The following is a 15,751-nucleotide window of genomic DNA, read 5'->3' as shown; positions in this document are numbered from 1 at the left end:
AAAGCTCCATGAAAACACAGACCGTAGCATCACTTTTAAGAAATACATTTTAATATTTATAAAAATCTGTCTGTTTGCATGTCCCTTTGGAATATGCAGTGTACAAAACATTAGGAATGACTTCCTGATGAGTTGCACCCCCTTTGGCCCTCAGAACAGCCTCAAGATGTTGAAAGCATTCCACAGGGATGCTGGCCCATGTTGACTCCAATGCTTGTCACAGTTGTCAAGTTGGATGGATGTCGTTTAGGTGGTGGACCATTCTTGATATACACGGGAAACTGTTGAGCGTGAAAAACCCAGTAGAGTTGCAGTTCTTGACACACTCAAACCGGTGCCCAGGACAGCTACTACCATACCCCATTCAAGGGCATTTAAATATTTTGTCTTGCCCATTCACCCTCTAAATGGCACACATCCACAATCCATGTCTCAATTGTCTCAAGGCTTAAAAATCCTTCTTTAGCCTGTCTTCCCCCCCCTCATCTACACTGATTGAAGTGGATTTCACCTGGATTCACCTAGTCAGTCTGTCATGGAAAGAGCAGGTGTTCCTAATGTTTCGTACACTCGGTGTATATGTTTTTGACAGGCACAGCACATTCAAATTCTAAAAATGAAAGTGTACTCTGAGATCATAAAACAAAATTGTCTAACCTCTCTAGGTAATTCCATCACAAGATACGAGATGTATTGCCATCTTACATGGATCTCCAGCCCCTGAGAAGGGAGAGACCTCCACAGGCTCTGATGTGGATCTCACCCCCTCAGCTCATACACCAGGCAGGGGACAATGCTATGTCAGGAGATGGGGAGAAGTGAAACTATGAGTAGTATAATGACATAAGGAGGAGGGGATGTCCTAGAGTACTGGTCAGATGACCATGGCTTTCTTTGGGATCTGTCCTGGCCCAATGCTTAACTTCACATGAACCATCAGGCACCAGGTTGGCGACAGTGAAAAGCAACTGGAGTCCCACACTGTCACCTCTCTATACCTGTCTGTGTGTGTAAACGTGTGTATAGTGTCCCAACTTGTAAACTACAGACTAATGTAGTAGTCAGACATTCAGGTAAAATGTATAAATATTCCCTTGTTTTTGCAAAAGAGATGATTTTCCATGAGTTGGTCCCATGAGTCTGTTTGTGAATTGCAAAGGGTGGTGGGTAACATGGTGAGAACCTTGTGTCATGGTTGGGAGTGAGGTTTACCCACTGATGTCCATCTCGGTAAGCACACAGAAACAGGTGAGCTGGGTGAAGCGTGTGAAAGAACCTGGCACAAGAGAAAGAAGAGCAATCGTAAATTACTAAAAGAAAATACTGATTCCACATCTCTCAATGGAATTATTTTAAACTATTATACAAGACAGGAATATAAATCAGTTCTTATTTGAAAACAGGCTGAGGAAAGGGTCTTATTTCGAGAGGGTAACTCACATAGTAACTTCGTAATGTAGGGTGGGCGTTTGGTCTCGGGCAGGTGGATGCCCAGGAAGTAGATTGGCACTCCTGAGATGGCAATGGCAATGCCAATGAGAGAGTTGAGGGTGTCACTGTAGAGTGGCACTGCCACGAGGAACACAGTGCAACAACAGAAGATGATGGGGTACAACAGGGTCAACTGCACACAGGAACACAAGGACAGACATGGAAAAAGAAGAAAATAACATGTATTGTTGCCTTACATGTAACTACTTATCTTTAGTCTATTAATTGGTAAAGTATGAACATACTGGTTCACGGGTGAGACAGTCAAGTTATCTCATCTCACCTTGAGTGGTCTGGGTCTGTCTGGTTCCTTCCAGCGCAGGTAGATCTGCCCAGCGATAGACAGGCCCATAAAGAACCAGTAGCTGAAGCTGTAGTAGTTGATCAGCTGGAAGACATCCTCCACAGTCAGGTATACCAAGGCCATGGCACACTGTGGGCACAAAAAAAAGACACTGGTCAACAGAGGCAGAATGTGTGACTCGCCAACAGGGGGAGACATGGCTCATCAGCATCATCCACTCCAGAGAGTCAGGAAGCTGCACTGGGCATGTCCATCCACCAGGTGTCAGCACTGACAGCAGGATTGCGTTGATGTGGACAGTGGAGATTAATCTACTTCGTTTGTTTGGCATAGAAATTGATGACATTGTTCTAAAGTTTGTGATGTAAGAAAAGGGGGTGCTTACGTTGAAGAGCAGAGCAGGGACAGGTGTATACCTCTCCGCATGAATCATTGATAAGGCGTCCGGGAGGTGACCTTCACGAGCACCCACGAAGAACAGCCTGCCAACGGCAGAGGTATCACTTAGAGATCGTGCTGAGCGATTAGTGCTTTGTTTGGTCAGTTCAGTTTCGGTTACATTATTTAATGCACTATGCATTATGTGGGTTGAACAACACAGAATTTAAAAAATCATAAAAGTCCCATTATGGTAGTGCCTGCCCATTACTGTTTATCACTTATTAATCATCAGTTATTCACATTTTGTTGTATAAATTACATTTGATGACTTTATTATTTAATTCCAATTCATCACCTCATCTCTATAGAGCTCCTGCCTATGTTGTCTGACAAAATAATATTTTCTTATATTTAACCTTTATTTAGGTAAGTCAGTTAAGAATAAATTATTATTTACAATCACGACCTACCCCAGCCAAACCTAGACGACGCTGGGCCAATTGTGCGCTGCCCTATGGGACTCCCAATCACAGCCAGATGTGATACAGCCTGGATTCGAACTGTAGTGATGCCTCTTGCACTGAGACACAGTGCCTTAGACCGCTGCGCCACTCGGGAGCCCAAACTATTTCAATAGTTCTTCAAAGTAAATAAGGCCTACTTTTATGACTGCTGAATACCAACTGTCCATCACTTAGATCGTGTATTTTCAGATAGAGATACCTCACGAAGCAACTGCCCTCTATCCCTCTCAATCGCGCCTCTTCTGTCTCTTCTCTCCCTCTCGGTGGCTGCCCCACACAAACCAGACAAATAGCCGTGCAATGGATTATCGTCAATGTAGTTAATAATCACGTTTTCTGCGCTAAACTACGTAGAAAATTGGCCTATTGGTAACTAGAACTCCCTGCTACATCGCACAGTTCAGGCATGATCTGATTTATGACGAGGGAAACTGCAGCCAACGTGTGCATTGAGAGCTCAAAAAAAAGAGAACGAAACTGAATTAAAATAATTTAACAGATGTCGGTCAATTACAAAAATAATATACATTTCGGTTAATCGCTCAGCACTAGCGGCCCCTAGAGTATCTGGACAACATAATGGTAAATCTGTGGCATACAGCATATACTATATATACAAAAGTATGTGGACACCCCTTCAAATTAGTGGAATAGTCAATTTCAGCCACATCCTTTGCTCACAGGTGTTTAAAATCGAGCACACAGTCATGCAATCTCCATAGACAAACATTGGCAGTAGAATGGCCTTACTGAAGAGCTCAGTAACTTTCAAATTGGCACAGTCATAGGATGCCATCTTTCCAACAAGTAAATTAGTCAAATTTCTGCCGTGCTAGAGCTGCCCCGGTCAACTGTAAGTGGTGTTATTGTGAAGTGGAAAAGTCTATGAGCAGCAACGGCTCAGCCGCGAAGTGGTAAGCCACACAAGCTCATAGAACGGGACCACGAGTGCTGAAGAGTTCCAAACTGCCTCGAAGCAACGTCAGCAAAAATAACTGTTCGTCGGGAGCTTCAGGAAATGGATTTCCATGACCGAGCAGCCGTACGCACACAAGCCTAAGATCACCATACACAATGCCAAGTGTTGGCTGTAGTGGTCTAAAGCTCGCCGCCAATGGACTCTAGAGCAGCGGAAACGCGTTCTCTGACAGTCCATCTGACGAATCTGGGTTTGGCAGATGCTAGGAGAACACTACCTACCCGAATGCATAGTGCCAACTGTAAAGTTTGGTGGAGGAGGAATTAATGGTCTGGGTCTTTCATGGTTTGGGCTAGGCCCCTTAGTTCAGTGAAGGAAAATATTAACGCTACAGCATACAATGACATTCTAGACGATTCTGTGCTTCCAATTTTGTGGCAACAGTTTGGGGAAGGCCCTTTCCTGTTTCAGCATGACAATGCCCCCGTGCACAAAGCGAGGTCCATACAGAAATGGTTTGTCGAGATCGGTGTTGAAGAACTTGACTGGCCTGCACAGAGCTCTGACCTCAACCTCACCCAACACCTTTGGGACAAATTAAAACACTGACTGCGAGCCAGGGATAATCGACCAACATCAGTGCCCAACCTCACTAATGCTCGTGGCTGAATGGGTACGAGTCCCCGCAGCAATGTTCCAACATCTAGTGGAAAGCCTTCCCAGAAGAGGGGAGGCTGTTATAGCAGCAAAGGGGGTACAAACTCCATATTAATGCCCATGATTTTGGAATGACACGTTCGACGAGCAGGTGTCCACATACTTTTGGCAATTTAGTGCACCTCCGTAGCCATTACCAGAAAGTAACTCCAGATGGGTTTTATTATAGAACATCACTATAAAGCTCTATAGCTCAACATAACCAGATGGAACATGGAAATCAAGGCCTTAGACTGTACAGCAAGACTATAAAGTTTAGGGCATTGTATGGGAGTATATGTGTGTGTCACAGGGTTTACCTGGATGCAGCGATAATAGATGCGTTTAGCCCTCCGTAACAGGACAGAGCCACAGCGATGGGGATGGTCCAGCTCATCACTCCCAGAGTGTGGTCGGCAAACATCTACAGAGAAGATTTTATTTTATTTGAATTTTAACACAGAATCTCAAAAACACACTTTTCCAGGGGGCACTTTTACACATTTATAAAGAAAGATCCATATCTAAATGGGAGTCTGTTGGACTGCAATTAAACATCCAGACTCTCACTGGGCCGGGCCAGCCGACAGCGTTGCCTGAGGGTGAGCAGACGCTTATAGAATCAAAAGACAAACAGAACATCAACTCAATGTATACATAAATAAAAAGCAAGGGCATTAAATCGCCTGGTAATAACTTCAACATGTGGCATGTGGGTCGGCGCTGCATGCAATTTACCTCTCAAACTACATTCCCGGATATCAGAGCAATAATCTGCTCCTCAACAGCTCTATTCCATGATATAAAAGTGAGAGCTCTTAATTCTGAACTCACCACAGCCACGGCATCACTGGCGAGGATGGCACTCATGTCCAGCACGGCGTAGTAAGCCACGTTAGTCATGATATATATGATCGTGACAATGGGCATGGAGATGGCAATGGACAGGGGCAGGTTCCTATGGAAACAGGGTAAGAGGTCAAACATTATCATTCATACAGTATACGTCTCTCTCTCTCTCTGCTTGGCATATACTCTTACCAGAGTTTACTTGTTTTAACCTACAGTGCAACATGGTGGTAAGGTTACATGTCAATGGCATTAATGTGTGAACGTACATACGGTAGGTTCTACTTTGGAATAACAGCCAGCAGCCAGCGATCACTATGGCACTCCATTATCTACCACTGCATTCACACATCCTTGTTACCAAAGCTTCCTCCAATTAGTAACAGAACCCAGTTACTGTTCTAGCACGGGAGCGGAGCAGTTTGTGCTTCAGCCGACCGCTCTGTTGGATTCGTTGTCATGCCAAACTGTCATGTACGACAAAAGGAGTTGGCTAAAGCACAAGCAGATCTGTGGCCAGGCTAGTTAATGACTGACTATAGAGGCGGAAATCAAACAGGTCAATAACGGTATGTTTGGTATGTGTTTGTCAGGGTGTCATGAGTACCTCTCTGGGTCCTTGATCTCCTCGGTAACAAAGTTGAGTGTGTCCCAGCCCGAGTAGGAGAACAGGGCAGAGTACAGGGCCAAGGCAATGTCTCCTGGGTCTGTAGAAGAGCCCTGGAACGACGCCTCAAAGTTCACGGTGTATCCTGAGAGGATAATTACTAATTACAATAATTACTATACAACCTCTCATGCAAATGGGATAAAAATCTGATATGAAAATGAATCAACAATAGTGTGTTGGCAGCAGTGTTAGTGTCACTGACCTTGGCATAGTTTCACTATGCCTGTGATGATGATGACGACGAGGGCGAGAACTTTGGCATAAGTGAAGACATCCTGCACCCTGGTGCCCCACTTCACGTAGGCCGAGTTGATGAACGTCAGCAAACCTAGGCCAACCGAAGACAGTGTTCACACAACATCAGCAGACGAGTACTTAGCAGAAGACTGGTAAAGATCAAAGATCAGAGCCAAATTGTTTTACTGTGCTGTGAGACTTTCAATCACACAGTACTCTTTCAATTCGTTACATGTTATGTGTTACAATTCACAGGTCACATGATGAGAGGACTCAAAGCTTCTTAACTTTGAGAGTAGTTCTGCCTGCTCTATTGGGCTTCTGTCTGTACAGATGCACAGTCCAGTGAGTGCACGCACACACATGCATGAAAACAGATTTGGAATCAGTTAAAATGTACACCCTGTAATGCAGGAACAGTATGTACTATTTCTTGGCCCAAATGTTAGCACACCGTTCTGCTGAAGTAGCGAAGGGTTACTAAAAATGGGTATGAGGTAGGAAGGTACTGGAAAACCTAGAGAGCAAGTCCTACTAAGAGCAATTTGAGAGCATTTTTAGTGACTCAACTTAAATTAAACAGTCTGCTAATATTCTATTTTTACAGTGTCTGCATTTCAGAGAGTGTCCTTTGACACTTTGTTTGCCACTTGTGAGAGAAGGATAAAGGAAAAAGTGAGGCAGAGAGGGCGTAAGCGCGTCATAAGTGTTTACTCACATATGCAGGTGGCTGCGATGAGGCGCGAGGCTGAGTAGGGTGGCTCACACGTGGGGAACAGTGGCTGCACCAGGTAGTTAGCGAACGTTATGGCGATGACCGCCTGACTGGTGGGCTCAATGATGAGCAGTGATGTCCACAAGCGAATAAAGGCAATGAATGGACCAAAGGACTCCAGGATATAGGCATAGCTGGCCCCGGACTTGGTGATGGTGGTGCCCAGCTCTGAGTAACACAGAGCGCCGACCACTGAGAATATTCCACCGATGGCCCAGATGACCAGCGACAGGCCGTAGGAGGCGCTGTAGATGAGCACGCCCTTGGGAGACACGAAGATGCCCGAGCCAATCATGTTGCCCACGATGAGGCTGACTCCGTTGAGCAGGGAGATCTCCTTCTTCATCTGCATGCTCTCTTTAGCCTGCTCGGGGGCCACGGCTGATGTGCCGTCGGGGTGCGAGGAGCTGCCGTTCAGCTTCCTGGTCTCATCCTGGTTCCCCATGCTGGGATTGTCTGTCTGGGGTCCTAGCTGGCTGGCTACTTCTGGGAAAAGGGTCCCCTCTGACTAGGTGCTATCTGCCCTAAAAGACTAGAGACAAGAAAGGAGAAGACAGAGAATTAGAGATTTGAAAGAGAGAAAGAAAACTAGCATGGCTAATGCCTCTGAAGCAAATCCCTCTCCTCTCCTTCAAGCCCACTCACCGGTGCAGCGGAAACCTCTGTAGCTCTGGGAGGCCCCATCATTGCCCATCATCTCACACCCATGTCTAAACTGTATGAACGTTTTAATGAAATAATTGACAATAACCCTCCTTTTTAATTTCCACATGTAGCAAGCAATTTTACAGTTGCATCGTCTAATGACAATGTTTGACAGCTATCGTCGACGGTGACGACATTGTGATGTCACAAACAATGGTGTAGTATATTTGAATTTGACTGCAGGGCGACATGCCAAATGGCCTGTTCCCTATTTGCCATAGGCCTAATACATTTCAATGCATATGTGGTAGTTAGACTATAACATCATGCAAGAGAACAACGTAGATTGTAGAAAGAGCAGAGAGCACCACCACAGCCCGAAATGTCAGATAGGCCTATATCATTGGTTGCTTGGGAAAAAGGGACCTACACATAGGCTACTGTGAATACAAATGGCAGTAAACGTTACTTTCACAAGTTAAACTTTTAAACAAATGTGTTTTTTATTTATTTCACCTTTATTTAACCAGGTAGGCTAGTTGAGAACAAGTTCTCATTTACAACTGTGACCTGGCCAAGATAAAAGCATAGCAGTGTGAACAGACAACACAGAGTTACACATGGAGTAAACAATTAACAAGTCAATAACACAGTAGAAAAAAAGAGAGTCTATATACATTGTGTGCAAAAGGCATGAGGAGGTAGGCGAATAATTACAATTTTGCAGATTAACACTGGAATGATAAATTATCAGATGGTCATGTACAGGTAGAGATACTGGTGTGCAAAAGAGCAGAAAAGTAAATAAATATAAACAGTATGGGGATGAGGTAGGTAAAATTGGGTGGGCTATTTACCGATAGACTATGTACAGCTGCAGCGATCGGTTAGCTGCTCAGATAGCAGATGTTTGAAGTTGGTGAGGGAGATAAAAGTCTCCAACTTCAGCGATTTTTGCAATTCGTTCCAGTCAGAGGCCGCAGAGAACTGGAATGAAAGGCGGCCAAATGAGGTGTTGGCTTTAGGGATGATCAGTGAGATACACCTGCTGGAGCGCGTGCTACGGGTGGGTGTTGCCATCGTGACCAGTGAACTGAGATAAGGCGGAGCTTTACCTAGCATGGACTTGTAGATGACCTGGAGCCAGTGGGTCTGGCGACGAATATGTCAGCCGACTAGAGCATACAGCCGACTAGAGCATACTAGACTAGAGCATACAGGTCGCAGTGGTGGGTGGTATAAGGTGCTTTAGTAACAAAACGGATGGCACTGTGATAAACTGCATCCAGTTTGCTGAGTAGAGTATTGGAAGCTATTTTGTAGATGACATCGCCGAAGTCGAGGATCGGTATGATAGTTAGTTTTACGAGGGTAAGTTTGGCGGCGTGAGTGAAGGAGGCGTTGTTGCGGAATAGAAAGCCGACTCTAGATTTGATTTTAGATTGGAGATGTTTGATATGAGTCTGGAAGGAGAGTTTGCAGTCTAGCCAGACACCTAGGTACTTATAGATGTCCACATATTCTAGGTCGGAACCATCCAGGGTGGTGATGCTAGTCGGGCGTGCGGGTGCAGGCAGCGAACGGTTGAAAAGCATGCATTTGGTTTTACTAGCGTTTAAGAGCAGTTGGAGGCCACGGAAGGAGTGTTGTATGGCATTGAAGCTCGTTTGGAGGTTAGATAGCACAGTGTCCAAGGAAGGGCCGGAAGTATACAGAATGGTGTCGTCTGCGTAGAGGTGGATCAGGGAATCGCCCGCAGCAAGAGCAACATCATTGATATATTCAGAGAAAAGAGTCTGCCCGAGAATTGAACCCTGTGGCACCCCCATAGAGACTGCCAGAGGACCGGACAACATGTATAATATTGTTGAAGCGTTAAGCCTTTTAATGCCCTTAAATTGCACAACCGGCAAATCGGGGTAGAAGCTCTCGCAGCAACACTTTCAATAAGCAGAAACAAAAAAAAATTGGCTAAATGAATGATGAGTCAGTGCATGAATGAATGATGTCTGTTTTATATGGCTTACAAATTGTGCATTTGTATAAAAGTCAACAACAATCAGATTAAATAAATTATTATTTAGCCTATAACAATCTTTATAACACTTGAATGAACATTGATTTAGGCTACAAACTAAATAGGCCTATTATTATTTTTGCCCATCGAACTGTAAAAATCATAAATATACAATGAGATAAAACAAGTGATTTATAACCTTTAAAAACGAATGGCTTATAACCTTTAAAAACATTGGCTTATGCTAAAAACGAATAAGCCTATTAGGATATGGCTTTTGCCTATCGAACTCTACAAATCCTATAGGGCTACAAGTTTCAAAATAAATAAAGTAGCCTAAACAAAATAAGTACGAAAAAAAACTCAATTAGTGCAAAAAAACTGTGCAAATAAGTCTTTCAAGGTCTATGTCTCTCGATTAGGATGAACCTGGATTTGAATATAGGCTACATTTAAAATGTAATAAAAAAGTGCAATGAGGAACCATTAGGTTGAGTTGTTTTTTACCATGTCTTAGGCCGCATAAAAAGTTTCTGGCATGGAACACCAGCATGTTCACCCAGTGGCGAACTCAGCAGGATGATGAACTTGTAAATACTGTGCTCTTGAGTATTTTTCATACAGGAGTAATAAAGGCCTAGTTCAAAACTATATCTGGTGCTTCAGCACCCTCACCACCCCCTTCCTGCAGCTATGCTTATATGAGTACTTTTAAAGACAAGAGAAACTAAGCCCTACCAATGTGAAAGTCATGCGGCCTAGACTAGATAAAAAATAACTAGGTGTAACACTGTTTAGACCTAGCAATGAGTCCTTGATATATCTACAATCTATAGCAAAAAAATTGCCTTAAATGATAACAAATAAAGTACATTCTTTGGGGCGAACCCTGCAATATAGTTTTCATGCATCTAATTAGCCTATTTCTCAGCCGCACCAGCGACTGGCCTCGGCCTCCTCACCTAATTGGTTATGAAGATGGACAAACAAAAGGCAAGACCAAGTGGTGCACAAAAACACCCCCAAAAAAACTTTCTGGGAAAACTAGAAAACAGGAACAAGAAAAAGACAGGAGCAAGGGGAGAACCGGTCGTAGGCTTGACAAACAAAACAAACTGGCAACAGACAAACAGAGAACACAGGTACAAATACACTGGGGATAATGGGGAAGATGGGTGACACCTGGAGGGGGGTGGAGACAAGCACAAAGACAGGTGAAACAGATCAGGGTGTGACAGTCTGAGTGTTGGAGTGTGCCCCTAGCGATCCGTCAATTTAAAAACAATAAGAAAATTGTGGCGGCTGGTTTGCTTAATATAAAGAATTTGAAATTATTTATGCTTTTGATACTTAAGTATATATTAGCAATAACATTTACTTTTGATACTTAAATATATTTAAAACCAAATACTTTAAGGCTTTTACTATAGTGACAGTTCCTCTAGTGAGAGTGCCGACCCTCCTTCTCCTCCTCTCCCAGGAAACCAAGCTGGCTCCCAGTGGCGCTCATGAGAGCAGGAGGAGTATTCTGTGAACACTGATAAGCCTACGAGTGATGAGATGGATTGCCCCAACAGTGTGAAGTCCGAGTTCCAATATGTAATGTAAATAGGCTACCAGCTAAATACTGTATGTCCAGTGGCTTGCGAAAGTATTCACCCCATTGGCATTTTTCCTATTTGGTAGCCTTACAAATTGGAAATAAAAATTATTTTTGGGGTGTTTCTATAATTTGATTTACACAACATACCTACCACTTTGAAGATGCACTGTCCGGCTGGAAGGTGAACCTCCATTCCAGTCTCAAATCTCTTGAAGACTGAAACAGGTTTCCCTCAAGAATTTCCCTGTATTTGGCACCATCCATCATTCCTTCAATTCTGACCGGTTCCCCAGTCCCTGCCAATGAAAAACATACCCGCAGCATGATGCTACAAACACCATGCTTCACTGTGGATGGTATTTAGTCTGACCAGAGTACCTTCTTCCATATGTTTGGGGAGTCTCCCACATGCCTTTTGGCGAACACCAAACGTGTTTGCTTGTATTTCTACTTTAAGCAATAGCTTTTTTTCTGACCACTCTTCCGTAAAGCCCAGCTCTGGAGTATACGGCTTAAAGTGGTCCTATGGACAGATACTCCAATCTCCGCTGTGGAGCTTTGCAGCTCCTTCAGGGTTATCTTTGGTCGCTTTGTTTCCTCTCTTTGCCTGGTCCGTGAGTTTTGGTGGGCGGCCCTCTCTTGGCAGGTTTGTTGCGGTGCCATATTCTTTCAATTCTTTAATAATGGATTGAATGGTGCTCTGTGGGATGTTCAAAGTTTTGGATATTATTTTATAACCCAACCCTGATCTGTACTTCTCCACAACTTTGTCCCTGACCTGTTTGGAGAGCTCCTTGGTCTTCATGGTGCCGCTTGCTTGGTGGTGCCCCTTGCTTAGTGGTGTTGCAGACTCTGGGGCCTTTCTGAACAGTTGTATATACTGAGATCATGTGACACTTAAATAAAGTCTACCTGTGTGCAATCTAACAAATTCTGTGACTTCTGAAGGTAATAGGTTGCACCAGATCTTATTTAGGGTCTTCATAGCAAAGGGGGGGAATACATATGCACGCACCACATTTTCCATTTTGAATTTTGTTTTGAATTGTTTGAAACAAGTTATTTTTTTAATTTCACTTCACCAATTTGGACTATTTTGTGTATGTCCATTAAATGAAATCCAAATAAAAATCAATTTAAATTACAGGTTGTAATGCAACAAAATAGGAAAAATGCCAAGGGGGTGAATACTTTTGCAAGGGACTGTAGCTATAGATAAGCTAGTGGGCTAGACTGCATAGTCTGTATAATGAAACAATCCCTATTTTTTTGTGTTTTTTTTCACCTTTATTTAACCATGTAGGCTAGTTGAGAACAAGTTCTCATTTGCAACTGCGACCTGGCCAAGATACAGCAAAGCAGTTCGACACATACAACACATGGATGTTACACATGGAATAAACAAACATACAATCAATAATACAGTAGAAATATCTATATACAGCATGTACAAATGAGGTAGGATAAGAGAGGTAAGGCAATAAATAGGCCATGGTGGCGAAGTAATTACAATATAGCAATTAAATACTGGAATGGTAGGATGTGCAGAAGATGCATGTGCAAGTAGAGATACTGGGGTGCAAAGTAGCAAGATAAATAAATAAATACAGTATGGGGATGAGGTAGATTGGATGGGCTATTTACAGATGAGCTATGTACAGGTGCAGTGATGTGTGAGCTGCTCTGACAGCTGGTGCTTAAAGCTAGTGAGGGAGGTAAGAGTCTCCAGCTTCAGAGATTTTTGCAGTTCGTTCCAGTCATTGGCAGCAGAGAACTGGAAGGAGAGGCGACCAAAGGAAGAATTGGCTTTGGGGGTAACCAGTGAGATATACCTGCTGGAACGCGTGCTATGGTGGGTGCTGCTATGGTGACCAGTGAGCTGAGATAAGGTATGGCTTCACCTAGCAGAGACTTGTAGATGACCTGGGGCCTGGGGGTTGGCGACGAGTATGAAGCGAGAGCGTACAGGTCACAGTGGTGGGTAGTATATGGGGCTTTGGTGAGAAAACGGATGGCACTGTGATAGACTGCATCCAATTTGTTGAGTAGAGTGTTGGAGGCTATTTTGTAAATTACGTCACCGAAGTCAAGGATCGGTAGGATGGTCAGTTTTACGAGGGAAGGATGCTTTGTTGCGAAATAGGAAGCCGATTCTAGATGTAATTTTGGATTGGAGATGTTTAATGTGAGTTAATGTGAGTCTGGAAGGAGAGTTTACAGTCTAACCAGACACCTAGTTATTTGTAGTCGTCCACATATTCTAAGTCAGAACCATCCAAAGTAGTGATGCTGGACGGGCGGGCAGATGCGGGCAGCCATCGGTTGAAGAGCATGCATTTAGTTTTACTTGCATTTAAGAGCAGTTGGAGGCCACGGAAGGAGAGTTGTATGGCATTGAAGCTTGTCTGGAGGTTAGTTAACACAGTGTCCAAAGAAGGGCCAGAGGTATACAGAATGGTGTCGTCTGAGTAGAGGTGGATCAAAGAATCACCAGCAGCAAGAGCGACATCACTGATGTATACAGAGAAGAAGAGTCGGCCAGAGAATTGAACCCTGTGGCACCCCTATAGAGACTGCCAGAGGTCCGGACAACAGGCCCTCCGATTTGACATACTGAACTCTATCGGAGAAGTAGTTGGTGAACCAAGCGAGGCAATCATTTGAGAAACCAAGGCTGTTGAGTCTGCCAATAAGAATGTTGTAATTGACAGAGTAGAAAGCCTTAGCCAGGTCGATGAATACGGCTGCACAGTAATGTCTCTTATCGATGGAGGTTATGTGTAGCGCAAAACTTTACACATAGGAATGCACGGTACCTTTGACATCGTTTTTTAACATCGGCTTTAAACTAGACATCGACACCGATACCAATACCGATGTTTGCATTTTTAGCTAATATCGGCTGATTCCGATATGTTCACTGATATATCGTGCATCCCTAGATGACAACCAATTAATTCTAAGTGGTTTAAATGGGCTTTCTCCATTCTGATTGTTTTATACTCAACCCCAAACTAGGACAAAACTGACAGTAAAGTAGTCCAATTTGTCCAACTTTTCATTTATTTAGCACTGTATCATAGACTGTATTTTTTTTTTTAACAACGGTACGTGGATCCATAGCAGTATACATTAAAATACTATACATTGCCCAGCCTTACCACCATACTCACAAGGTCTCTACACAAAGGAAAGTAATGACTTATGACTATGAATCTTTTCAATTACCAGCCTTTCGTTTTCAGTAAAAGGATCATTCTGGGGTATGGCTTATCAAAATCTCTCAAACCACGTAGACATAAATCATGCATCTGACCAATGTTCCCTCAAAAGAAATTAGCACCTGAGCAAATTTCTGGTCTGCTGAGCACAAACTTGAACATTGTGAAAATTTAGTGCAACTTCTGCCGCGCATTTACTGTTAACACTGAGGATGTATCCACTTTAAGTTAGTTTTAACAGTAGACTGCTGTGGCTATTTGTTCATAACGTAGGCCTACCAACCATCCAACCACCAAAAACAATAGAGAAAAATGCACCCCATAACATTTTAACATGGAAATAGCTGTTCTATCATTCAGCCTACAGTAGCAGCAAATTATTACACAACCCCCAATGGATTTTGAGTAGGCACTGTGACAACCAACCCCGTTCTCCCCTACAGGGAAATCGAGGATTTGAATTTTTAGCCTAAATTAGATTGATTTTGGTCTGTTTCTAAAACAATATTGACATTATGTTTACTGTAATGTTCAGTAAAACATACAGTAAACCCCTTTGCAAACGCAAGGGACCAGTCATTTTTTCCATCTTCTTTCCAGGAAATAACAACGTCCTTTATCCTACATGGCAGGTAGGCTGTGAATCAGGCATTTACACCAACTAGTGAAATTAGTAGTAACCGCTACATTTTGTATCGGCTATTTGTCTTACCTTGTTCTTGTTTTCTGTTTATCGCTCTTGACGACCTGCCAATATGTGTGGCTGCGGCATGCCCACTGAGCACACAGCAGAGATCAATTATCATAGTCACGTAACAGCGGCAATAAACGATCACACGAATGGATACGGTCTCTCAAATACAGTATATTGGAACACTTGTATGATTCACTATTTACTTTATTCACTATTTACTTATATATATATATATATATATATACTTTGTGTTCACAGTGTATTTGTTTGATTTACAACTGCACTGGACCAAGAAACAAAATTGAAACCGATTTTTCACTTCAAAGTAAAATAATTACCTGGAATCAATTATTCAGAATTAAAATCAAATGAATTTGGTTGGAGGTAAGTGAAGTGATTCTCGTTTACTGTGTAATTTCTCATCTGTGGAAATTTGCAGGTGCTTTCGGGGTGAAAAAAAAGCCATTCAACCACTTTTGAAGCAAGAAAAAACCCACTGGGCACAGATGACAATTAGTCGTCTATTCCACATTGGTTCAACGTAATTTCATTGAAATGACGAGGAAACATTGATACAACAAGTGTGTGCCCAGTGGGCTATATATTTGAGCGCAACAGTAATAGGCAACAATTCTAGAAGTAGACCTACTTTAAGCCACTGGATGAAAATTACAGCCTTTATTAAACATCTGCCTTTGTTTCTGAGTGCATGAACTCAAAAACCA

The 15,751-nt window shown here is 43.0% G+C and overlaps 1 protein-coding gene across 1 annotated transcript; it reads right to left on the bottom strand.

The window, feature by feature from the left end:
* Positions 1-33: 33 nt before the first annotated feature.
* Positions 34-15,174, bottom strand: LOC110506393 (Y+L amino acid transporter 2-like). Its single transcript, XM_090222141.1, has 10 exons — positions 15,045-15,174; positions 6,790-7,378; positions 6,037-6,162; positions 5,772-5,916; positions 5,150-5,273; positions 4,636-4,739; positions 2,181-2,277; positions 1,775-1,924; positions 1,441-1,624; positions 34-1,276 (listed from the first exon to the last, which is right to left on the bottom strand). The coding sequence occupies exons 2-10, from the start codon at positions 7,289-7,291 to the stop codon at positions 1,209-1,211; spliced, it is 1,500 nt and encodes a 499-aa protein (XP_090078267.1). The 5' UTR covers positions 7,292-7,378; positions 15,045-15,174; the 3' UTR covers positions 34-1,208.
* Positions 15,175-15,751: the final 577 nt, after the last annotated feature.

The sequence above is a fragment of the Oncorhynchus mykiss genome, chromosome 26, assembly GCF_057628025.1.
Source record: "Oncorhynchus mykiss isolate SJ-2025 chromosome 26, ASM5762802v1, whole genome shotgun sequence".
NCBI lineage: Eukaryota > Metazoa > Chordata > Actinopteri > Salmoniformes > Salmonidae > Oncorhynchus > Oncorhynchus mykiss.
Note: the sequence above shows the minus strand (reverse complement) of the source record. Positions and strands in the feature narration are given on the sequence as shown.

Coding starts and splice junctions, on each gene's coding strand:
- LOC110506393 (XM_090222141.1), bottom strand. CDS start 7,291: ATGGGGAACCAGGATGAGACCAGGAAGCTGAACGGCAGCTCCTCGCAC. Junction 5,274..5,771: donor GAGATCAAGGACCCAGAGAG/GTACTCATGACA, acceptor CTGTTTCCATAG/GAACCTGCCCCTGTCCATTG. Junction 2,278..4,635: donor TCTATTATCGCTGCATCCAG/GTAAACCCTGTG, acceptor TGCCGTTGGCAG/GCTGTTCTTCGTGGGTGCTC.